The sequence below is a fragment of the Saimiri boliviensis genome, chromosome 9 (genome assembly GCF_048565385.1).
Source record: "Saimiri boliviensis isolate mSaiBol1 chromosome 9, mSaiBol1.pri, whole genome shotgun sequence".
Classification (NCBI taxonomy): Eukaryota; Metazoa; Chordata; class Mammalia; order Primates; family Cebidae; genus Saimiri; species Saimiri boliviensis.
The window spans coordinates 81,055,964-81,081,251 of record NC_133457.1 but is presented as its reverse complement, the minus strand read 5'-3'; the positions used below and the strand labels follow the sequence as shown (position 1 = coordinate 81,081,251).

The 25,288-nt window shown below is 35.4% G+C and overlaps 1 protein-coding gene across 1 annotated transcript in view; it reads left to right on the top strand.

The window, feature by feature from the left end:
- The window catches only part of MACROD2 (mono-ADP ribosylhydrolase 2), a 2,026,697-nt gene that overhangs the window by 1,957,235 nt on the left and 44,174 nt on the right, over positions 1 to 25,288 (top strand). The window contains exons 14-15 of the mRNA XM_039479347.2: positions 8,928 to 9,002; positions 9,263 to 9,355. Coding sequence (XP_039335281.2) covers positions 8,928 to 9,002; positions 9,263 to 9,355 — 168 coding nt within the window. The remainder of the gene's footprint in view (positions 1 to 8,927; positions 9,003 to 9,262; positions 9,356 to 25,288) is intronic.

The window sequence follows — 25,288 nt, the reverse complement described above, 5'->3', positions numbered from 1 at the left end:
ATACAAATAAAAACCTGTTGAAAATGCAATGAGGAGTTCACAGATACAATATTATTAGTCAATGACAGAACAAACAGACTAAGGACATGGAATGTTTGAAAAATGTGCTTAACAGTGTAGTCCTTTCTATAGAAATAGACAGCTTGATCAATGGGACAGACTCTAGGGTTTAGAACTAGACCCAAGTAGATCTGGGATTTCAGTACATATTCTTGCTGACATTTCAAAGACAGATGACTCAATAAATGGCATTAAAACCACTAGTTGGCCATTTGGAAAAATAAACTGAATCCCAACCTCATTCCTTACACCAACATAAATTCCAGAAGGAGCAGAGATGAAACATAAAAATGAAACTATAAAAATACTAGAGCATAAGAACCAAAGGTTATTACTCAGCACTAAAAAGAAATGAACTATCAAACCATGAAGACACATAGGAAACTTAAATGCATATTACTAAGTGAAAGAAGCCAATAGGCAAAGGCTGCATACTGTATGAATCCAAATACATGACATTCTAGAAAGACAAAACCATGGACACAATGAAAAGATTAATGGTAGCCAGGAGTTGTAGGGTGCGGAAGGATGAATAGGAGGAGCACAGATGACTTTTCGGGCATTGAAAATACTCGGTATAATGCAATAATGGTAGATACATGTCATTATACATTGCCCAAACCCATAAAATGTACCGTTCCACGAGTGAACCTTAATGTAAGTTATGGACTTCAGTAGGAGTTACATGGGACATCTCTGTACCATCCTCTCAATTTTGCTTTAAACCTAAAACTTCTCTACAAAAATAGTCTTTTTAAAAAACAACAAAATAAAAAATATTACAGGTTGCTTTTCTAACTGTGAACACATACTTGCAGACCCACGATGGACGATGGTATGCTTATGTTATGAAATGCAGACATACACATATCTATAATGTGTATGCATATGTCAATATAGCACACAAAAGGAAAATAACAAAATTGTAATAGATAAATGCTGACATAATAAAGGTTACAATGAAATTAAAAATGAAAATTAGTGGGAAAAATATTCTCCTCTAACGACAAAGAGCTAATTTTTTTTATTTGAAAGAAAGTGTTCATGAACCAATCAGACAAAAACATAAAACAATCTAAGAGGAAAATGGGCAAGAGACTCCATTATAATTTGCAAAAGAAGATATACAGTCATTATAAATATGAAGAGATGCCCTATCTCTTTATTATATAAAGAAATGCAAATAAAATAGTATCTTTTATTTGTGAATCAGGTAAGATTAAGTGGAGTTGAAAATATACAAAATTAGTAGAAACAGGGTTTTCAAACATGCTCGAATATTAGTAGGAGACTGAAATGCATAACCTCCTCATCAGCAATTTTGGGAAAACCTAATAAATGGTAGAATGTTCATACATTGATGGAAAAATTATGCCTCAGGGATTTTCCCTAAGATAACACCCAGAGTATGGCGATATTAATTCACTGAAATTTTCATTACAATATTGTGTTTAATGGCAGAAATAAAAAGTGTAAACACCTGAAAGCTCACCAATAATGTGGAATATTATCTATCTTTTAAAATAAGATTTCTAAAAAAATTAAAATGACAGAGGATGATGCTTCTTAAAATATGAAATAAAAAAGCAGGACTCAAAGTGTAAATATGTTTTGATCTGAGGATATATTTACATATTTGTGCATATGTCTGCATCTATGTGTATATACACACATACAAGAGAAATATCAGAATTCACAATATTAAAACTGACCATCCCTTAGTTATAAAATTATCCACAATTCTCAATGCTTGTATGTATTTTTAGTGTATCCATAAGGAAATTGCATTTCTTTTATAACTACAAGGGAAAAAATAATTTCAAAAATAACTTAAAATAGGAAAGTAACTTTTATTGGCTCTAGGAAAAAACCAAGCTTGTCTAGAAGATAATCAAATTCACTAATTTAGACTTAACTTTTGCTCTTAATTTTTTTTTTTGAACTAGTACTTTATGCTCAAAGTGAAGGGTCAAGCCTGACAAGTCACTGAAATTCCCTGATGTTCATCAGCATCCTCAGGTTATCACCTCAAGCAGGCCTGCCATTTCAGCAGTGCCCCAGACTCTATTGAATAGCAACCTTTTCATTCTTTTTTTTTTTTTATTGCATTTTAGGTTTTGGGGTACATGTGAAGAACATGCAAGATTGTTGCATAGATAGTACACACATGGCAGTGTGATCAAATTCACTAATTTAGACTTAACTTTTGCTCTAAAACTTTTGCTCTAGTTTTAGACATTTTTATAAAAGTACAGTTTTGAATATTAGCAGCAATCAACTTTCAAGTTTAACAAAAAGAGACAATTTGCATGATTTCTTCAATATAAGCATCAAAGAAAGTCTTTGTTCTTAAGAGAACTTGAACATCTACCAATCTGCAAGCAATAAAATTATATTGTTGTTGCTATTGTTCAGAAACGGTCCATTTACAGAGTTTAGGTTTATCCCCTAGAAATGCTAAATTCTAGACCAAAGTCCCCAGACCAATTTTTATGCAAATTAATTAAAGCTAAAGCATTAGCTTGAGCCAAAGTTAATTACCAAGGCTCCAAGAAACAATCATGTGATCTATTTCTAAAGAAAAGTGAATGGATTTTGGGATTATCTGTTCTAATGGTCCCCTCCCATAAGTATGGCTGATTGAGTCCACTGTATGAAAAATATATACATAAACTGTGGAATTCTTTGTGTTCTTTTGTTTCCTCAGCCAGGAGGGATTAGGGCAGAGGACACTGGGGAGAATTCAACTAGTCTGAATGTGAAGAGGGGAACATAAAGCTTGCCCCCATGGGGCCAAGAAAGCAAGATGGAATGTGCAGGGTCTGCCTGCACTGACGGGAAAGGCAGATGGGCTGGAAGCCCTGGGAGCAGTCATTAACACAGCAGGCCTGGGTGCTCAGGCATACCTTGTCTTTGTGCAATACCAAAGCCTGCCCCGTTTTCAAAGATGGGCACCTTGTTTTGTTTCTTCCTTCATTTTTAACTAACTTTATTTAAGAAAAATTAGAAAAAAAAATACTTCTATTTCAAGAAAAGATTGTCAAAATATGTAAAGCACACAGGTGAAACAGATCAGGAGTAGAGACCGGTTTAGAGGACAAGGAAGAGAAATATTCCAAGAGAGATTTGAACTAGTACTTTATCCTCAAAGTGAAGGGTCAAGCCTGACAAGTCACTGAAATTCCCTGGTGTTCATCAGCATCCTCAGGTTATCACCTCAAGCAGGCCTGCCATTTCAGCAGTGCCCCAGGCTCTATTGAATGGCAACCTTCTCATTCTTTTTTTTTTTAATTGCATTTTAGGTTTTGGGGTACATGTGAAGAACATGCAAGATTGTTGCATAGGTACACACATGGCAGTGTGATTTGCTGCCTTCCTCCCCCTCACCTATATCTGTCATTTCTCCCCATGCTATCTCTCCCCACCTCCCCACCCCCCATCCCTCCCCCATTTCCCCCCAACGGACCCCAGTGTGTAGTGCTCCCCTCCCCGTGTCCATGTGTTCTCATTGTTCAACACCCGCCTATGAGTAAGAACATGCGGTGTTTGATTTTCTGCTCTTGTGTCAGTTTGCTGAGAATGATGGTTTCCAGTTTCATCCATGTCCCTACAAAGGACACGAACTCATCGTTTTTGATGGCTGCGTAATATTCCATGGTGAATCCTCTGAAAATTTATCAAGTGGAGCACTAGGACCAGGGGACACACAGGGATACAGATTGGCCACTTTCCCTCTCTGGATGCTCTACTCTTTCCCTTCATGGTATAGACAAAGCCAGATCACAAACATTGAGTTAAAGGTCCCTGCAAGGACTTGGTGTGATGGTTAGGTGGAATGGTCAGTTCCCTATATCAACAGTGATAGGGAATGAAGCTCACTCAATAAACAGTGAAGGTTCCCTCTCACTATCATCTACTCAAGTAACAAATAACAATGTGACTGGAAACTTCATCTGAAGACATACCTGTGAACCTAGGAGATTGTCTAGTTCCTCAGCCTTTTTTTTTTTTCAACAGATGATGAAATTAGGTGCCAAAGAGGTTGTGATTTGCCTAAAACATCCAGTTATCTTTATTCCCATTACAGGGTTTTCTGCAGCAAATTAATGTGTGGAGTATTTAATAGTGTAAGGGACTTTATCTTGCTGTTAAAGGATGCAAGAGAAAATAAGTTATAGTCCTTAATGACTCTTTACAGACCTTGATGAGTACTATAATAGAAGTCCAATTACATAGACATTCATTGATGACTTCTTATTAAATAGGTGCTGGGAAGGAAAATATGAATAAAACAAAATCTATCTCTCAATCTGGTAAGAGAAAGAAACACAGACACAACTATATCACAGTATGATCAGGATAATAAATAGAGGAATGGGCAAAAGAACTCAACAAGCAAAGATATGAAAATGATTAATCCTGCGTAGTAATTCCAAGAATGCTATACAAAAAACTAAATTGCTGGTTTAGCTTTGAAAGATGAGGATAATCTTCCACGTAGGAAAGAAAGAAAAAGGATATTTTAGTCACTGGAAACACATGCTAAGTACAAAGGCAAGAAATAAAGTAATACATTTAGAAAATGATTGTATTGGTATATAGAGAGCACAGGGAAAGATAGGTGATTTGGCCAAAAGACAAAAAAGAGAGACATTAAAAAGAAACAAGAATTGCTTAAAAATTCTATTTCTTAAGTGTTTCTAGAGTGCAAATAGAGACTGAGAAAAAGCAATTAAATTTGGTTAGACATGTGACTTACACACACATAGCTTTTAGCTAGAATTTTTTCTTCTAAGCTATCACTAAGAGCATTTTTACCCATTTTTGAAATAAATATAAATAAATTATATAATATGCAATTGTTAAAAAATGCAGGTTAGCAAAACAAAAATACTATGAATTTAAATCTCAACAACCATTGAAAGATAATCCATGTTAACATTTGAGATAGAGCCTTTCAGTTTTTGCCCCTGCTAATATAAGTATGTATAAGGACACATGTTATGTGTATGCTTAAAAAAGTGAAATTGCATTCTACCTTCTACAATCTTTTTAAGCCCCATAATATGTCACTTAGTGGTTGCCTTCAGATTGATGAAATGTTGCTGCTTAGACTTCCTGTAATCCTTAGATCAGAAATTCATTGCTGTTTTCTGTTTTCTACATCTATCATCATTTCATGTTTCATTTTGCTCACTACCTTTGCTTTCTTAGTGAACTCGAGTTGGATATCTAAAACATTTATTTGTTTCTTAATGTCTATATCAATTTTCTATTCATTCAATCTTCTCATTTCCTTACCTACCAATTCTTATATTTCAGGTAAATACAAAACACTTTCTATAGTTTTTGTTTTTCTAAATATATCTTTTACAAAAGTATTTTCTCTCAGCATAATTACATTATGTCTTAATTTTTAAGTACATTCTTTGTTTGAATAGCAGGAAATAGCTCTCCAAGCAAGACATTGCTAGGAGGTGAACTGAAGATATTGCCTTTACTTTCTATAACAGAATCCTTCTCTCCGTGCAGTCATTCTGTTGTCCAGGCTTATCTATAGCAGACCTGAAAGGCAAAACCTGTGGCCCTAGTTTTATCAGAAATGGGATTGAAGTGCTCCCATCCCATTTCTTGAGGCTGATTTTATACTTGATTTTAGAATTTTACATGAATGCCCTGGTTTCATTTAATTTACTGAGAGTATTTAAATGTCCCGGTTTCACTTAATTTACTGAGAGTATTTAAATGTCCTGGTTTCACTTAATTTACTGAGAGCATTTCAGCCTTCATTTTTGTTGTCTAATACAGTCTTTGTTCTACAGAGTCTCCCATAATCCAAAAATCTGCTCAAAGTGATTTTTTCCTCAAAAAGTAGAAATTCTGTTTTACATCTTAATAGAAAGAACTTTTTTTTTTTTGCATATAACGCTTGTGTTCCAGCAACTGTATGTTTTTTGAGGATAAGCACCGTATCTATCTTACTTAAGCTCTACTCCCAGCACCAGATATATTTACCCCTGATGGCATGCAATACATCGTAGAATGAATAACCAGTAGTACAGCCATCATCATTCTGTATAGTATCCAAAGGTGATAAGGGTAAAACTGGGTGGGGTGAAAGATTTTAAATTGCTTTCTGCTACATATTTTGTGGCCCACAGTAATATGACATAATCTAAAGAATAAAGGATGCAAATGGAATCCTTATACATTTCTGGCAGAAGTATGTGTAAGGATTCTTTACGGAACAAATTCTTTAGAACACTGTTTTGCAAAATCTAATAAGGCTAAACATACATATTCCCTATTATATAACCTACTTGATCTCAGTCACTTGGTTTATACCCAAGTGATATGAGTCCATTAAAATCTATCTGCCAAAAGAAGCATTCAAAAATGTTTTTAGCAGTGTTATTCATAACAGCCTCAAACTGAAAACAATTCAACACTCAATATGATATAGTATATTCAGACAGTAGAATAGTATATATCAATGAAAAATAATAAACAATTGATGCACACAGCAACTGGAATTAATTTCACAGACAACAGTTATAAAAAAACTAAAATACAAAAGAACATATGCTGCATATTGTATTTAAATGAATCTCAAAAACACACAACACTGTTACATAGTGGAGGAAGCCACTGGTATGAGAATTATTTTTGATCTGGATGATTGTTTTTGATAGGAAAATTCATGTGTTTATATCTAAAGAGTCATAAAGATATATACTTAAGATTTGTACATTTTACTGTATGCAAGTAGATCTCAATTTTAAGAGCTAAAAAGCAAAATAAAGACATTTTCAGGCAAAACAAAAAGAAGAGAGGGATTGTAGTCGGGTAGAGCTAGTTATGATTTTTGAAAGCAGAACTGAGATCACAGCCCTTACTTTCCAGGGCTAATGTGATGATTAGAGATAATACATGTGAAGTATCTAGGGACAGTCTGGCATTTTTTATGAGATCAATAATTTGCAGATTCACTTACATCTTCTAGGCCAGTGCTTCTCAAGCTTTAATTTGCATACAAATCACACGGACATATTGTTATACAATGCAGGCTCTGATCCTGTAGGTCTGTGATGAGGCCTGAGATTTTGCATTTTTGAAAAGCTCCCAGGTAATTCCAGTGTTGCTTGTCCATGGGCCATACTTTGAGTAGCAATGGGGAAGAATGAGGATGAATGGGGTTTTTCAGAAGTGGAACGGTCTTGAATAAGTTCAAATTTTAAAAGGCCTTTCTGCTATCAAATCACAAAATAGAATAAAGGGGAAGAAAATGAAAGATCCAAGAGACAGATGATGTATCCCTAAATGAGGAAAGAAGACAGGAGACTGGAAAGTGGGAAAACGAATGTTTTGCAGAATCATAAAGATGGCATTTCATTGAACTTCAGGAGCGATGAAAGAAAATCATCAGAAACAGCTTAAGGTTTTTATATTCAGTGATCAAATAGATAAATATGCTTTCATTTTAATTATTTTATTGGCTCCTTTTGATTAAAATTGAGCCCAGGGGGAGTGGATATTATACAAAAAACATGATTTTTCCCCCATCTGTGTCATGCTAGCAAAGGATGAATCAAGGGCAAGTAGGATCATGGAAGGTTTAAAAATAATTGTGTCAAAGAGGAAGCTGTGAGATGAGAGATTATATGAGTTAGCTTTGCTGCGGTAACAAATAACCCCAAATGTCACATTGGGGGCTCAAAAAAAAAAAAAGGCTGGTTGTGTCTCTACTCGGCCCTGCTTGGCTGTGTTCCACATGCTTTTCATTCAGGATCTAGATAAAGGAATTTGTTCTATTAGGAGCAGAAGAGCTGCAGGCAACATACATCTTAAGGGTTCTGGTCGGTTGCAGTACACTCGACGCCTGTTCCAGTGCCATTTCCTAAACAAGTCACATGAACAGGCCTGTGTCAATGAGATGGGAACATACAATTGTCCCACAAGGGCCGCTGCATGTCACACTGTCACAGACAGGGAAATATAATCCTCTTACAGGAAGAGGTAGAGAAAAGTCAAAAGCATAATGCTACCACAGGAATGGAATCAGGCAGAGTTCAAGCTCCTCTTAGTCTGCTTTGCACCTATAACCAACCCTAGCTCTAGAATATATATTTTTAATTCCATAGTTAAATATCCTCAGCACAGAATCTTTCATTAGCCCAAGGCAAAATGGACAGATTTCAATTTCCTCTCTTAATAAGCACTTAAATGTTTTAAACTCTACAGGGGAGGGTAGGAGGACAAGCCAAGGGGTGTGGGAGAAAAACCATTACTAGTTAATCAGCCTAGGAGTAATCAAGAGTTGGCTGAATTCTCTCCTGACCTTTGCTGTATTTAGTATGTGTCTGAAGAGAATGGTTGAGCTGTTATGCCCCCCAGTTACCATGTGCTCACATTACTCAAGTTTCTATGCTCTGTTGATGGAAAAATGAAAGTGTGAGTAGTGTTTTCATTTTCTAGGAATCCTCACTATGGGAACTATTAATATCTTAAAAGGAAATTAAATGTAGTTAACCCATACAGCCTGGAAATTTTTGTAAAATTTGAAAATTTCCAGGTTGTGTCCTCCATCCATATCCTGTGCATTGATAAACTAAAGAAGTATGCCAGTTTCAAATCAGTTTTGAGAAAAAAAAAAAAAGATTTTTTACCTAAATTATCAGGATATTTCTCAGAAAATAATTGATATACATCGGATGATTGGAAAAATGATAACTTTGCCCTCCACTTTGGTTCCCAAACTGTTCTCTATCTCTCCATGCATGATTAAAGCATGGTTTCTGAAAGTCAGGAATAAAGCTGTGGTCATGCATATCACATTTCTTTTCTCTTTCAATCACTATTTTTAACAGGGCAAGAGAATGATTCAATGAAGAATGAAATAAAAATTGAAACAGAGTCCCAGAACTCATATATGGAAACAGAAGGTACTGAAACTCAAATATATTATCAGAGAATGAGATGAAACTGTGAACCATGACATCTATATTTACCTGTGTATGTGAATGATATGTGTGTGTGTTTTAGGCAGTGATTACTGGAGGATAGCAATGGTGTCAACTTGGTGGACCTATTGAAACTTGAAGGGGGAAAAATGAAGTCTAACTTTCTATGCTGTAGTCACTGTGTTCTTGCAACGATTCCAGCTAAAACACCCCTGAGTGTCCTTCTGCCTCATTCTATTTAGAACTTTCATCGAATCAAGAAGATGCCGTGATTGCGGAGCAACCTGAAGTGATTCCACTAACAGATGACCAAGAAGAAAATGAAGGTGAAAAAGGTAGGACTGCTCTTCAGTTAACCCATCAAGAATAGAGAGTTTCTTTGGATTCCTGCCTAGAATTCAACCATCAAAGTTATCCTCATGCAATTACAGCTTGTAAAGGGGGAAAGTGAACATTTCCTTTACCCCAAATCTGCTTTTGAAAGTAGAATAAAATCTAGAAGTTGCAAAAGAAGATGCTTGGAACAAGTAGTTTTATCAACTACTTGTAGCATAAGGATGTTTTTGTTGTTCACTTAGATTCCATTTAAATTTATAAAATTATAGTATTGAGAAAGCCTGTAAGAAATCAAAATGATAGACTAGAGGGATAAAGTTCATGAAATGGCTTTAAAGCAAGTAGACTGACCTTTTTGTATTGATTTCATTTGTCTTCCTTCCTATAGTAGTGATTAAAGAAACAATTTATGTAAAATATGCATGTTGTATGAACCTCAATGCAGGCTTTGTTTGCTAATATTAGGATGCAATAATGTTGAATACTGTTTTTTAAAAAAGAAGTGAGCATTATAATGATTTCTGAAAACTCAGGAGGAATGAACACTCTGTAAATATTGAAGCAGCATTTGGGTCAAGAAACCAATGTATTGGAGTGAAGATAGAAATCTGAAAAATATTTTCTTAAAAACTATTCTCAGAGTAACTTAGTATTAACTGAAGAAATAAAAGAAATTGATTTTTAAACATAAAGCAATTTCTTAAAAGAAGCTCATAATTTTTGTTACAGTATATCATAAATCATACTACTCTTAAAGAAATATGTATTTTCCAAGCAGTTGCAGAGTAATAACTTGACAGGCCTTGTTTATAGAACACGGTGATCAATTTTGTTTCCAAATTAAAACTCGACATGATCTCAATCGTAAAATCAGGTCAATAGCAACTACAGCTTCCAAATTATGAACTCTTCTTGGCAGGGGCATTGACACAGTTTAATTGCTAAACCATGTGAGCGATTTTGACACTTTTAAAATTTTGACCGCGTTTACAGCACAATATTTTTCCATGCCTATACCTCTAATAACCTTTCCTTTATTGCAAATCCCAGTTCAGACTCATGAATCCATGTTCCTGTCAAGTCAAATAAAGGGTATATTTGAAGTTATTTCATGTCTAACATTGATAACTGAGAATTGATATAACCCTTACTCAGAATCAGATACATGGTATTGCTCTCTTCAACTGCAGTTTTAAAATGTAAAATAGACAATGCTGTGCATGTTACCTTAATTTCTCTGTAGCAGAAATGGTTTGCTTTGTTCATTGCGCCTCAAGAAATGCAAATGGTAAAGAGGAACATCAAACAGCTGCACATTTTCCTCTTTTTGACTTGACCTATAAGCAAAAAGCTGGCATTCAGCACACATTGACATGCTTCCCTCCTCCCAGAGCCTTCCCAAGCATCGAACACTACTCTGAGGCCTGAAGGATTAAATACCCTCATTTCCTCTCTTCCTCATAAATATGCCAATCTTTTTCTGATAACGGTGGAATGGCATGTGGGGGGAAAGCAAGGTCAAGTTCTGCTGCTTGCTTCGAGCAACTATGAGGTTGAAGTTCTTTGTTAAAATTTGACTTTTCACTGTAAGATGACGACCAATGCTGGTCATCTTGAATTAACCACATTTTCCCTTCCCGTCTCCAGCATAGATATTCCACTTGGCCCTGCCTTGAATATTTCTGGTGTTTAGATTTGAAATAATTTTAAATGCATCCCCTATGTCATCTTATACTTTGCATCAAAGTAAGAGTGAAAAGCTATTTTGTTCTGTCTATGAAAAGTAGTCATAGGAAAAGGAGGTGATGCAGACTCCTGGCCTTCTGCAGTAGCTCTGCTCCACCACTGACAAAGGTAGATGACCCTGGACACATCACTTAACCTATCTCTTCAGGTTCTTCATCTGTAAGATGATGATTGCAAAAGGACCTGTCACATACAGTTATGGTGAAAATTTAATGAGTAACATGTGCAAAGCAAATGAAACAATGTGTGACACATAGAATGCACTCCATAAGTATTTAGTATTTCTCATAATTTGATAAATTGATTACAAAGTCAAGATAACCCATATGTGATTGCCCCAAGTCCATTCATTGTCCTTCTTAACTATTCTGAATCTGTAGAGAGTCACATATTCTACATTATCCTTCATCAACAACTGGTTCTACCCATATGACTGGCAGCACCATTTCATGAAGGCCATTTTGATATGGCTCTCAACGCTTTCCATTGCTACATATTTTATTCTAAAGACATTAAACAACTAATGGAAGGAAGCCAGGTGAAAGGCATTTCTCTCCATTCATAAACACTTTCTTGTTTGTCAGTATCTCAATCTTCTACTTGAGAAATAAATAAAACCATAATTTCTATTTTTTGAAAAAGATACCATTGAGCTGTTGGTAGATCCACAAAAGAAATGTAGTAAATAAATTCAAAGTGGCAAATTCTTTTTACTTTCTTTTGATTTAGTTAGAAAAAGTCTTGTTTGAAAATGTTTTAAGATTGTCAGCTCCAGATTTTGTGTTCACAAAATAGTCTCCTTAATCAAAAGTTGTACATATGTATTAATAATTATCTCTAAAAATCCAATGAGTATTTTATTACATTTGTAAAGATATTCCTTATAGCTTGAGAAGTATTAGTTCTCTTTTATTTATTTTTTTTTTGAGACGGAGTTTCACTCTTGTTACCCAGGCTGGAGTGCAATGGCACGATCTCGGCTCACCGCAACCTCTGCCTCCTGGGTTCAGGCAATTCTCCTGTCTCAGCCTCCTGAGTAGCTGGGATTACAGGCACGCGCCACCATGCCCAGCTAATTTTTTGTATTTTCAGTAGAGACAGGGTTTCACCATGTTGACCAGGATGGTCTCGATCTCTTGACCTCGTGATCTACCCGCCTCGGCCTCCCAAAGTGCTGGGATTACAGGCTTGAGCCACCGCGCCCAGCCCCTCTTTTATTTTAAGAATCCTTTTAAGGAGGCAGAAAGTGATTCCTTTAAAAAAAAAAAAAAATCCAGACCAGGAAAAATCTATGTTTTTTTGTCTTTTTGTAGCATTTTATAAGATTAGAAAATGTAGATAATCTTCAGGATACATCTTCTATGGCTCCCAGGTGTATGGGCACAGATGTTGCAACATTAAGTTTTGAAGTTAGTTCTACTAAAATATGGATTTTGAAAAGAAGGAAAAATATTCAGCAGAAGTTCATGCTGATAAAATTACACAATAGCACAATGGACATGTCCCTGGGAGACCTGAAATACAAAAATTTCAACAGACATAAAGTGAGGTTTCACATATGGCAGCTTTTCTGATATAGCCACATTGCCGCTTCCTAAATGAGCCCAGTTTTATGATTTCCCAGCAGGACCAGCAACACATATGAAATCCAGTGGAATAACATCATTTAGGTTAATAACAAATAGGAAAGTACTATTATAGAAGATCTCCTCTGAAAAGGATCATGTTTTCGTATAAAATATAAAACCAGCATTAAAACATTTGTTATTGCTAGGTGAATTTAGAAAAAATTGTCATAAAAAAAATTCTTACCTATATCAACATTGTGTTATTATTATTTCACATTTTCATATGTTTTATTATAATATATATTGAATTTTTTTCTCTAAATTTTACACAGAATGAACACCTTTGGTATCAATAATTTTTATATCAATTAATAAGTGAAGTATGGGATAATAATCCTTTATCTGTTTATCTAAGGCAGAATAAAATGTTGACAGAGACCTAAAGTATATTATGGTTTAATGTTTTCTTAGAAAAAGCGCATATGGACAGGCGTGCAAGTAAAGAATAAAATGTAAGCCAGTGACAAGAGTAAAGTATCATGCCCTTAGGCTCATGTTTTGATCCAAGCATGGTCTGACCAGTATGACCTTGAAACAAAGTGTACAGGGAGCCATGGCTTCTAGCCCTGGCTGTGTGATTCCTGGCAATCCTTTAACTTCTAAGAATCCCAGTCTCTAGGGTAATACTGAAGGGCATGAACTCACAATTGCAATTATAAGGTTCATAAATTTTCTTAGAAGGTTAACTCTGAAGAACCACATTCTTGAGGAAACAAGAGCAGTGGCATGGGAGCCAATGGTCAGTAATGCTGAAAGCTGCAATCGTAGGTTTTCCCCAGTTTTATTTATTGCATCCTATTGATAAAAAATGCAGACGTGCCCTAGACCAGGCGAAAGCATAAGGCAAATATATTAGGACTTGCCAATAATTGGACAGCTAATTATTCCCTGAAGGTACTTTAAAGGGGGAGGGGAATGCCTTTTAGGTCAAGGCAGGTTTACACAGAAAGTCTGCTCAGAATCAAGCTGGATTTCCATCCCCATCTTTCTTAGTCCATGTGGGAAACTTTTTTTTTTTTTTTTTTTTTTTTTTGCAACTCCTCTGGATACTTTTCATCTTTCGGTGAACACATAGCAAGTGAGCCACTTTCTCTTCTACTTCTACGAATCAAATCCATTAGAGATTTATTTCATCTCCACACACCCCTGTACAGCCCTCGGTGGCTTCCATTTTCCATAGGATTCTTACATCGCTGGGAGAGCCCTTTCTTTTCTCTTTGAAAAGCAGATCCTGCACTATCAATGTTGCCATACACAGAATATTTAACACTTGGGCCTTCATATACAGGCTGTGTTCTTGGCTATGAAGAATCACTGCTCAGGCATATTTTTGATTCATGCAAAATATTGTATACATTTGCATCTTGAGGAAGAAACTAACTTACTGGAACTTTCTATTCTCAGAAAGTCTTTGTATCTCTTTTCAAATGAGATCAAGTTTGGTCATACTCTATTATTCATACTGGCAGCAGTATTATTTAGTTTTCTAGGGCAGTTTTACCATTTGTTTTCTTCTTAATCATATTTTGAATCTGGAATTCAACAACCAAAATTATGTTTTAGGATATCAGTTAAATTAAAAATGCTGGTCCCTGTTTCAGTTGTATGAATATTTTAGTGTCTAATCAAATTTCTCATATTGGTTAAATACCTTGAACATTAAAATTATAAAGTTTTAAGCTAAATCGTTTAGGTTTTCTACATGTCTCTATGCATACAATGTAAATGTATAGAACCAGTTCATTAAAATTGTACTGCATAACTGATCTATAATTTTAAAGGTATAAAACATAGAAGAATAAAAGGTATATTCACTGCTGCAGTAATAATGTTGGTGTGTATAGCATGTATGCCTGTGTACATATGTAAAATTAGGTTATACATGTATAAAGTTCACATGTATCTACCCAGTAAGAAAGTTATGCAGGCCTCTTGAGTTTGTTCAAATCCCCGAGCTTGCTGCAATCATCTTGTCTTTAAAGATTTAGAAAAAAATTGCCCCGAACCTCCATTTTTCATGTTAGGAGAAATCTATGATCCCTTCCAGTATCTCTGAGAACTCTTTGGTGCCAGGTTTGTTTCTTCTCGTCTCAGGCTCCCAGTTCCTGCCTCTGGTGGCTTCTCACTTCAGCCTTTGCCTTTCCTTTCTATTGTAAGCTGTCTCTAGTTCTCACTATGGCTTCCACTCAGACACCACCACCTGGACACCGCTCACCCCTTCACTCTGTCTACTACCACAAACTCAAGGATGTGTATGGCCTTAAGTGAATGTTAGGATCAAAACTTGTGATTACTAACAGCATATTTCTCAGAATGTATTTTCATGTTAAGCAATGAATGACTGTATATTGGTTATGAATTTTGGCTATATGAATATACACATGGATCCATAATACACACTTTCAGGAAAACTGAATATATCCATAAAAACACACACAATTCAGGAGTCCTGAAAATTTCCAAACTGGCTAATATCATACAGGACAATACCACATCTTCTTTCTTTCTGTCAGACAAAATTCATTTTCATTGATGTGAACAAATCTCATTTTCATTACTACAAGTTCTCTACACGTTACTTTCTACCTCTACAGCTGTGTAAAATAGTCTAGCGAATATAAAGCTGGTCAAGGAAATACACCATCATAGAACCAGATAATCCCAGAGAGTCTGGAGGGCAACACCCAACCTTCCACCACAGTGACACCCAGGAATCTCTTTTATCTATTGTCAAGTCTTAGAAAATTTTTCTTGACAGTATTCTGAAGGCAAAACTGCCCTTTTAACCTGTTTACCACCTCACTTATTTGTTATTGTTCACTATTTGATACATTTGATAGACAGTGATAAAATACTAAGGTAGTGTCAGAGTAGGGCGGTAGCTTCCAATTTCATCTGAGATCGTAGTTTACTTGCTATTGTTTTATGGCAAGAACTGCCATTCTTCATTTAATATAGTTGTACACACACACTACAGATGAAGTACTAAGATGTTTCAATTGTAAGATGTGCCATTTTTATTTTATGTATTATTAATTTTCTAAAATCTTGCTTATTAAAGATAGAAAAGACACAATAATTTTTTATCATTTAGGATTTTTATTTTATATGTTAAAAAAAAAAAAAAACACCTCTTCCAGCAAGGTGTAGAACTTTTTCACATATCACTTTTGAGAATACATAAAAAGAAAAGTTTAGGCTAAAGAAATTAGTTACAGTATTGCTAAAACTTCATCAGATTCAGGGTCGTATTCTAAATCGCTTTCAATCAAAGTCATCGATACTTGTTTTATGACTCAATATTGTCCTCTGCCAATATCTCTGATGGTTCATAATTTAAGAGAATTTATAAAGAATTTAAAACTCATTGGCTTGTAAGTCTCTTAAGACTTAAGTCTATCTTGCTATCATACAGAGTTAGCCCATTTTTTTCTTTTTTGCTTCTACTTAGAGACTGTTAAAACACTTCTGATTCATCAGCTTCCTCTATATTTACTATTTTTTTCAGAGATTTTCATTGACACTCATTCTGCAAGTTTGAGTACTTTTGTTTTTGACACTAATGCATATATGGGTATGATAAATTGTATCGTGTCCTGACCAACAAAAATTTTGTAACACTTCACTATTTCAAAAATGTTAAGATGTGATAGCAGTGTACTTTGTATTATGAAATACAATATTTATTTCACAATAAAAACTACACTGAGACTAGAAAATGAAAACTTGATCACAAGTGATATAAGTGGTTTTTTTCTACTAATTCATATATCTGACTAGCAGTGGCATCCTTCCTAGCACATCAGTCCATTACCATACTGCTCACTGTGTAACTAAGAAAGGTATAAATGCTTTTATTCATACATTCAACAAATGTTTTTAATGCACATGTAGCATGTGCCAGAAACTATATAGACACTAGCACTAAAAATGAGGAAGACAGACAAAGCCACTGCTGGGCTCATTCCAAGAATAGGGCTCAGAATGGAAGCATCTTTTTTTAAAAAAAAAAAAAACTTTTGAAGATTCCATATGTAAATGACATCACACAGTGTTTGTCTTTATCTTATTTCACTCAGCATAATGCCCTCAAGTTTCATCCATGTTGTCACAAATGGCAGGATTTCCTTCTTTTTATGGCTAATATTCCATTATACATATATATTCATTATATACATATTAGATATACAAATGTGAGGGGGTGTGTGTGTGTGTGTGTGTGTGTGTCACATTTTTCTCTATTTGTTTATGCATCTGTCGGCACTTAGGATGTTTCTGTTTCCTGGATATTATGAATAATGTTGCAATGAACACGAGAGTGCAGATTTCAAGCTACTGATTTCCCTTCCTTCAGCTATCTAGCCAGAAGTGGGATGGCTGGATCATCTGGTAATTCTATTTTTAATTTTTTGAGGAACCTCCATAGTATTTTCTATATGCTATACTAACTGACATTCTTATTAACAGTGTACAAAGATTCCCTTTTTTCTACACCCTCACTAACACTCATTAGCTCTTCCTTGCCTTTTTGATAAAACTCTTCCTAACAAGTGTGAGGTCATATCTCATTGTGATTTTGATTCCCAATTTTCTGATGATTAGTGATGTTCAGCACCTTATCTCATACCTATTGACCATTTGTAAGTCTTCTTTGGAAAAATGTCTATCCAGGTCTTGGTATCAAATGTCTATCCAGGTCTTGGTGTCAACATAATGCTGCCCTCATAAAATGAATTTGGAAGTCTTCCCTTCTCTTCAATTTTTTTGAAAGAGTTTGAGTAAGATTGGCATTAGTTCTTCAAAGGTTTGGTATAATTCATCAGCCAGTTAGTCTGGTCCTGAGCTTTTCTTTGTTGAGAGGTTTTTGATTACTGACTCAAACACTTTACTTATTGGTCTATTCAGATTTTCTTTTTTAAATCATATAATCTGTTTTATTATAATTCTTATATGTTTGGGATATTAATACCTTATCATATATATGGTTTACAAATATTTTCTCCCATCTTATATGTTGCCTTTTCACTTTGTTGATTGTTGCCTTTTCTGTGCAGAAGCTCTTTAGTTTAATGTAAATCTGTTTATTTATTTTTGCTTTTGTCACTTGTGCTTTTGATGTCATATCCAAAAAATCATTGCCAAGACCAATATCAAGAAATTTTTTCCTATATGTTCTACATGAGTTTTACAGTTTAAGGTCTCACATTGAAGTTTTTAGTCTATTTCAAGTTAATTTCTGTGAGTGGTATAAGAAGTATAATTTTATTCTTTTATATGTGGGTATCCAGTTTTCCCAGCATCTCTTATTAAAGAGACTATCCTTTTGCCATTGTGTACTCTTGACATCTTTGTCAAATATTAGTTGACTTTATATGCATGGGTTTATTTCTGGGCTTCTCAATTCTGTTCTACTTGTCTGTGTGTCTGTTGTTGTGCCAGTACCATACTGTTTACAAACATACCTTTGTAAGGTAGTTTGAAATTGGTAAGTGTGATGTCTCCAGCTTTTTTCCTCTTTCTCAAGATTGCTTTGGCTATTTGGGATTTTTTTTTTTCATATAAGTGTTAGGGTTGTTTTCTCTTTTTATGTGCCCTTGAAATTGTGACAGGGATTGCAATGAATATATAGATTGTTTTAGGTGTTTGGGCATTTTAACAATACAAATTCTTTTGATTCATAAGTATGGAATATTTTTACATTTATTTGTATCTTATTCAATTTTCTCTTCAATGTTTTACAGTTTTCAGCATACAGATTTTTCACTGCCTTTGTTAAATATATTCTTAAGTATTTTATTATTTTTGATGCTACTATAAATGGATAGTTTTATTTATTTCATTTTCAGATATTTATTACTAATGTATAGAAATGTACTTGATTTTTGTATGTTGATTTTGAATTCTGCAACTTTAATAAATTTATTAGCTTTAACATTTTGTTTGAGTCTGTAAGGATTTTAATAAGATTTTATCATCTACAAATAGAGACAATCATAATTCTTCTTTTCTGATTTGAATGCCTTTTATTTATTTTTTTCTTGCCTAAATGCTTTGTTTAGGACTTCTAGTTCTATGTTGCTTAGAAGTGGCAAGTAGGAGCATCTTGTCTCGTTATTGACCTTAGAGAAAAGCCTTCAGCTTTTTACCATTGAATATGATAACAGCTATGTGCTTGTCATATATTGCCTTTACTATGTTGGAGTTTGTTCATCCTATACTCAAATTGTCGAGTGGTTTTTTTTTAATCATGAAAGGATGGTTAATTTTGTCAAATGCTTTTTCTGCATATATTCAGATGATCATATGATTTTTATCCTTTGTTCTGTTAATGTGATATATCACATTTATTGATTTCCATATGTTGAATCATCTTTGAATTCCAGGGGTAACTTCATCCATCCTTCTAAACTGCTGTTGTATTTGCTAGTAGTTTGTTCAAAATTTTTCTATTTATTTTCATCAGGGATTTTGGCCTTTAACTTTCATTTCTTGTAGTGTTCTTATCCAGCTTTGGTACCAAGGTAATGCTGTCCTCATAAAATGAATTTGGAAGGTTCCCTTCTCTTCAACTTGTTTGGAAGATATTAAGTAAGATTGGCATTAATTCTTCTTTAAATGCTTGGTAGAATTCACCAATGAAGTAATCTGGTTGTGGGCTTTTCTTTTTTGGGAGGTTGTCGATTACTGATCTGATCTCTTTACTCATTACTAGTCTATTCAGATAACCTGTTTCTTCACGATTTAGTCTGATTAGAGTGTATGCTTCCAGCAATTTATTCATTTCTTTTATGTTATCCAATTTGTTCATATGTAATTGTTCATAGTAGTCACTTATGGTCCTTTGTATTTCTCTGGTATCACTTGCAACATCACTGTTTCCTTTACAGTTTTATTAATTTGAGTCCTCTTTTTTCATTAGTCAGGTAAAAGTTTGTAAATTTTGTTCATGTTTTTCAAAAAAACAACTCATTGTTATTCATCTTTTTTATTGTTTTTCTATTCTCTATTTCATTAGAGATTAGAGATTTCATGAGCAATTAGAGATTTCTGTCCTAATTTATTATTATTTTTTCTTCTACTAATTTTGGCTTTGTTCCTCTTTTAGTTCCTTGGAGTGTAAAGTTAGGTTATTTGATGCTTTTTTTTTCTTAACGTAGGCATTCAAAACCATAAACTTTCTTCTTAGAACTGCTTTTGCTGTGTCCTTTAAGTTTTGTCACAATGTATTTCCATTTTTGTCTCAAGATTCTTTTAATTCTGTGATTTCTTTTTTGACCTATTGGTTGTTCAGGACTGTGTTATTTAGTTTCCACATGTTTGTGAATTTTCCAAAATTCTTCCTGTTACTGTTATGATGAGAAAAGGTATTTGACAAGATTTCAATGAACCTAAGATTTTTTTTTTTTTTTATGGCCTAACATGTTATCTATTCTAGGCAATGTTTTTTGTGTGCTTGAAAAGAATATGCATTGAATGGAATGTTAGGTGTCTGTTAGGATCATTCACTTACAGTGTTGTTCAAATCTGTTGTTACTTTATTGATTTTATTTCTGGGAGATCTATCCACTGTAGAGAGTGGAGTATTAAACTCCCCTACTATTATTGTATTGCTGTTTATTTCTCTTCTCAGTTCTATTAGTATTTGCTTTATATATTTAGATGCTCTGATGCTCGGTGTATAAATACATACAAATGTATATCTTCTTGATAAATTGATTCTTTATTACAATGACCTCTTTCAATCTTTTGTGACTATACTGGGTTAAAGTGTACTTTGTCTAGTGTAAGTATAGCCACCTTGCTCTCTTTTGGCAGCCCAGCTGTCAATAAAAGCTAGAATGGTGGAGTGAAAGCCCAAGGTTAGGTTGGGAGCATGTATGGCCTTTTTGGCCATTCCAAGGAGTGTGGAGACTCACTGACAACTAGAATGCAGACAACTGATTTCATTCTTCACTGATTCCTGTGTTTCCCATGGCATTTTACAGACTAAGGTCAATAAGCACCCAAAGTTATTATATTACAGTTACTGCACTCTGCCGGCCTTTGGTATAGAATTCATATGGGATTATGTGAAATAAATAAAGTTTTCTTAGAACAGGCAAAACCCAGAACATTTACTGTCTGGCTCTTTATTGAAAACTATTGCTGATCCCGAGTCTATTTATATAAAGCCCAATGTCACCCTAAATGTGAACTCCCTCATCTCATACAATAACTCTTAAATCATGAATCTCTGTCAACATACATAGACACATATGCATTCACTTGAGATGTTTCTCTGGAAACACGGGTTTATTCTCACAGTGCCAGGCCCTTCTGTAAGCATAGTCTTTGCTGCATTTGCGTCCCTCCCCAGCCTAATAGATTGGAAGAAAATGGCACCCTCTGATGTCAGCCATCATTAAAGGGGCCCCAAAGCAGCATGCCTTGGGCCTCAAGTATTTAAGGCCATAAGTGGAATGGAATAAATAATCCCTACAACCCTGTATTCAGAAGTCCACTCCCTTACTTTGAGTTGGTTTTATCTTGTCAGTCTCATTTTGTCTCTTTCCCTTTTAGAATAAAATTTAAGTTTCCTTTAAGTTTTTTTTTTTTTTTTTTGCCACTTTTGACCTATTGGTCACTGTACTTAAGGTTCATAAAGCAGGGAGGGTTCTGCCAATTTTCCCGGGAACTGATCTTTGCCTTCTCTTGGTATACTACAAGTCAGACTGGCCTTACGACTATGAACTAAAGATCCCAATCATAAACATTCATACTGAAAGACCATTTCAGTGACAGAACTAACAAGTGCAAGTCTAATCGATAACGTATGCGGAGAAGATAGCAATTATAATAACATGGATGTTTATTTATACATTTTTTGGGAAAAACAAAATATTGTCAACCCCAAATTTAATTTGTCCATTTATACAGTAGTTGGAATACAGTCTCAATATTTAAATAAAAGGCTTTATTTGCTGGGTGCGGTGGCTCAAGCCTGTAATCCCAGCACTTTGGGAGGCCGAGGCAGGTGGATCACGAGGTTAAGAGATCGAGACCATCTGGTCAACATGGTGAAACCCCATCTCTACTAAAAATACAAAACATTAGCTGGGCATGGTGGCGCGTGCCTGTAATCCCAGCTACTCAGGAGGCTGAGGCAGGAGAATTGCCTGAACCCAGGAGGCGGAGGTTGCGGTGAGCCGAGATCGCGCCATTGCACTCCAGCCTGGGTAACAAGAGCGAAACTCTGTCTCAAAAAAAAAAAAAAAAAAAAAGGGAGGGGGCTTTATTTTAGTAAACAAATTGCCACAAACTATTATGTCATATGTTTTGGATGACATACTTACTGCATTTGGGTTTAGATTTAACCACTTCACATCAGGTGCAAAAACTTCCAGATCCTACTGATTGTGCAAAAGATACATTCATTTTGATTTGGATTTCAAAGGTAAGTGCTACTTTCCTCTCTGCTTCAGAAGGAAACCCAATTTCTTTTCACTACTCTTTATCCATCAGGTGCCTTCATTTCAGCCCAGTATGTAAAAAGCAGGTGGTATAAAGAGTACTTTGAATGTTAATTATTTTTTTCATTTATGTTTTCACTGTGAGGATTTACCCTTCAATGTGTTTTTATAATCAAGATGGAAACAATTAGGGAACTTGCTGTTTGAATGTTTCACTACGTTTATTTTATGACATCTGCTACAACGATTAGGAAAAAAGAGAAAAAGGGAGGCAAGCATTTGAACAACAGCAAAGGGCTTGGGTGGATTGTACGTGATTGCTTTACTTCGTTGTGACTCCTGAAAGGAAATGCTGTCGAGATGAATCAGTCACGTTTCTCACCAATGCGTATTATCCTATTGTTTGAATTTATAGTTTTTACATAGAAGCATGAGTTCATTTTTCAGAGATGTTATCAGAGTTTATTAGCCTTCATTTTTCATTGAACCTAACTTTTAGAAACTGCAGAGAAATGGGGAAAAAGGGGAAAAATAGATATTTCTTCTGAAAGAATCATTTCAAAGGAGAATGTTTTTTTCCCATTGGTCATATTTAGTTTGTTCCTCAAACATTAAACATAATTTCGTTCATCTGTTCTTTATGTTTCATATACTTACAAGCATAGTTCATACAGTAAAAGTATTCAGAATTAAAAGGTTCATGGTTCATAACATATTAAGATATGGACATATAATTTCAATGGAAGGGAGTACGTTTCAAAATTAAAATAGCCAATATTTTACATTTTGTTATATTACTCTTATTTTTCCCATTAACAAAATATTATAGAAAACCTTATGCAATCAGAAAACAAAACTTGCATAACATCTAGTAATTTGATCAAATACTAGACAAGATACAGTTATATAATGTAATCTGTCCATATATGTGTATATATATACATACACGTGTATATTTCATATCTCCAAAGTCTACCTTTTTCAGAGATACTCAATAAGGAGATCTTAAAGTTATCTCTGACAACACAGAAACATATCCAGAAGATATCTTAGTATTTTATTACGTATAAACAAGGAATAAAAATTTTAGTCCAGTCAGCAAATAAAATGCGGGCTGAAGGGAACATTAAGGGCTACTGTTTTTAATTACCTGGAATAGACAGAACAGTGGTCCCCCAAAGATGTCCTCATACTAATCCTAGGAACCTGTCCATGTGTTATATCACACAGGAAAAGAGACTATGCTGATGTAGTTAAGTCAGGAGGCTTGAGAAGAGACTATCCTGGAGTGTCCAGGTGAGTCTAGTGTAATCATACGCATATTCATATGCAAACAGGGAAGGAGGAGAGTCCGTGACAGGGAAGGAGATGTGTTGGTAGAGACAGAGGAGAGAGACAAGAGAGCAGCTGAGATTTGAAGATGCTATGCTGCTGCCTTTGAAGACGGAGGAAGGGAGCCATGAAACAAGGAATACAGGCCTCTAGAACTGTAGTAGGTAATCAAACAGATTCTTCCCTAGAACCTCAACAAGGAACATAGCTCCTTGATGTTAGCCTCATAAGAAGACCCATTTCAGACATCTGGCCTCCAGATCTGCAAGAAAATCATTTTGCTTTATGTGAAGCCACTAAGTCTCTGGTTATTTACTACAGCAGGTAGAAATTAGTACATTACCTCTACCACTACTTTAGTATTTTGTACCCAAATTTAGAACATTCCTTTTGAAAATCCCTTGCACCCAAATTTAGAACATTCCTTTTGAAAATCCCTTATTTCCCACTTATTTTGGTTGGCGATGAGGTATTTGAACAAGGCAAAGATGATTGACAGAGGGGTAGGCAAACTGTACCCTCCTTCTGAGTCACCTCAGTTGCAATAATGATGTTTATTCATTAAGAAACTATCCAGCATGAATACATACAAGGCACTGGGCTCAGGTCTTGGGCACAAACAAAAATAAAATAGAAAAAAAACCACACACACACACACAAACAATCCCTCCCTTCAAGGGGAAGCTAAGCTCTCAGTAGTGGAAACAGATTCATCTGGATGGAAGTTCTTAAAAATGTGTTCTTTGGACCAGTAGCTAGGAACTTGCTAAAGTGCCAATTCCTGAGCTCCCCTTCAAATATATTTCTTATACAATAATTGTTGTGGCTTGGTTTCTCTATTAGAATATTAGGACTTTATGAAATTTTGAACCCTGTGTGTATGTGTGCATGCATCTCTTGTGTTATATGTAGGAATTCGCATTTATATATCCTTGAGACATGGCAGTGAAAAAAATAGAAAGTAAAGAAGCAGAATTTGGAGGCTCATGGTCCAGAGACCTTCCTGGCAACAGGCTGCCTAACACTGCTTGGTCTGTCAGTAACCCTGGCTCCACCAGGTGTAACCCAAAGTGAGGGCAGAGGCTTTCCAGGTTGGATGTGCATGAAATCACCTGAAGCCTTGTTCAAGCATGACTTTCAGTGCCCTATCCCACAAGTTTCTGATTCAGTAGATCTGGAGATGGCAGGCAGTCAAAATTTTGCATTTTTAATGAGTTCCCAGGTGATGGTGAAACCGCTGGTCCAAGGACCGCACCTTGAGAACCGCTGGCAAAGCCCTCACTCGTTACCCAAACCAGCTGGCTCACAATGGCCACCTGGGAGAAGATGTTCCTTTAGCATCATTGTGGACCCCCAGGACTTGTAGCTGAGACACAGGGCATTAAGGTACCTGTGGTAAGGATGGGGGCCTCTTCCCGACTCAGCCCCACAATATGTCAAAGATCAGCCACTTATAAGCCTCTCTTCCCACAAATGCCTTCTTTGTGTCCATTGCACAGCACATTTCTCCCACAGTGGCGGGTGATATGGACAAGGGAATGCAGAGACTGCATGCCTGGGTTAGGAAAGTTCAGAACCACAGGCTGCGTTTGCTTATTGGAAAGCAGCCCTGGGATACTCAAAGTGCATCCTGAGCAGCACACATCAGAGTTAACGTATACAAAATCATGTTTACTACCAAAGGGTCATTGTTATGCCGGAGCCACGACTGCGCCAAATGTCATGCTCGGGGTCAGGTTCCAGCCCCAGCTGAGGTCTGAAGGGAGTAGGTAGATGG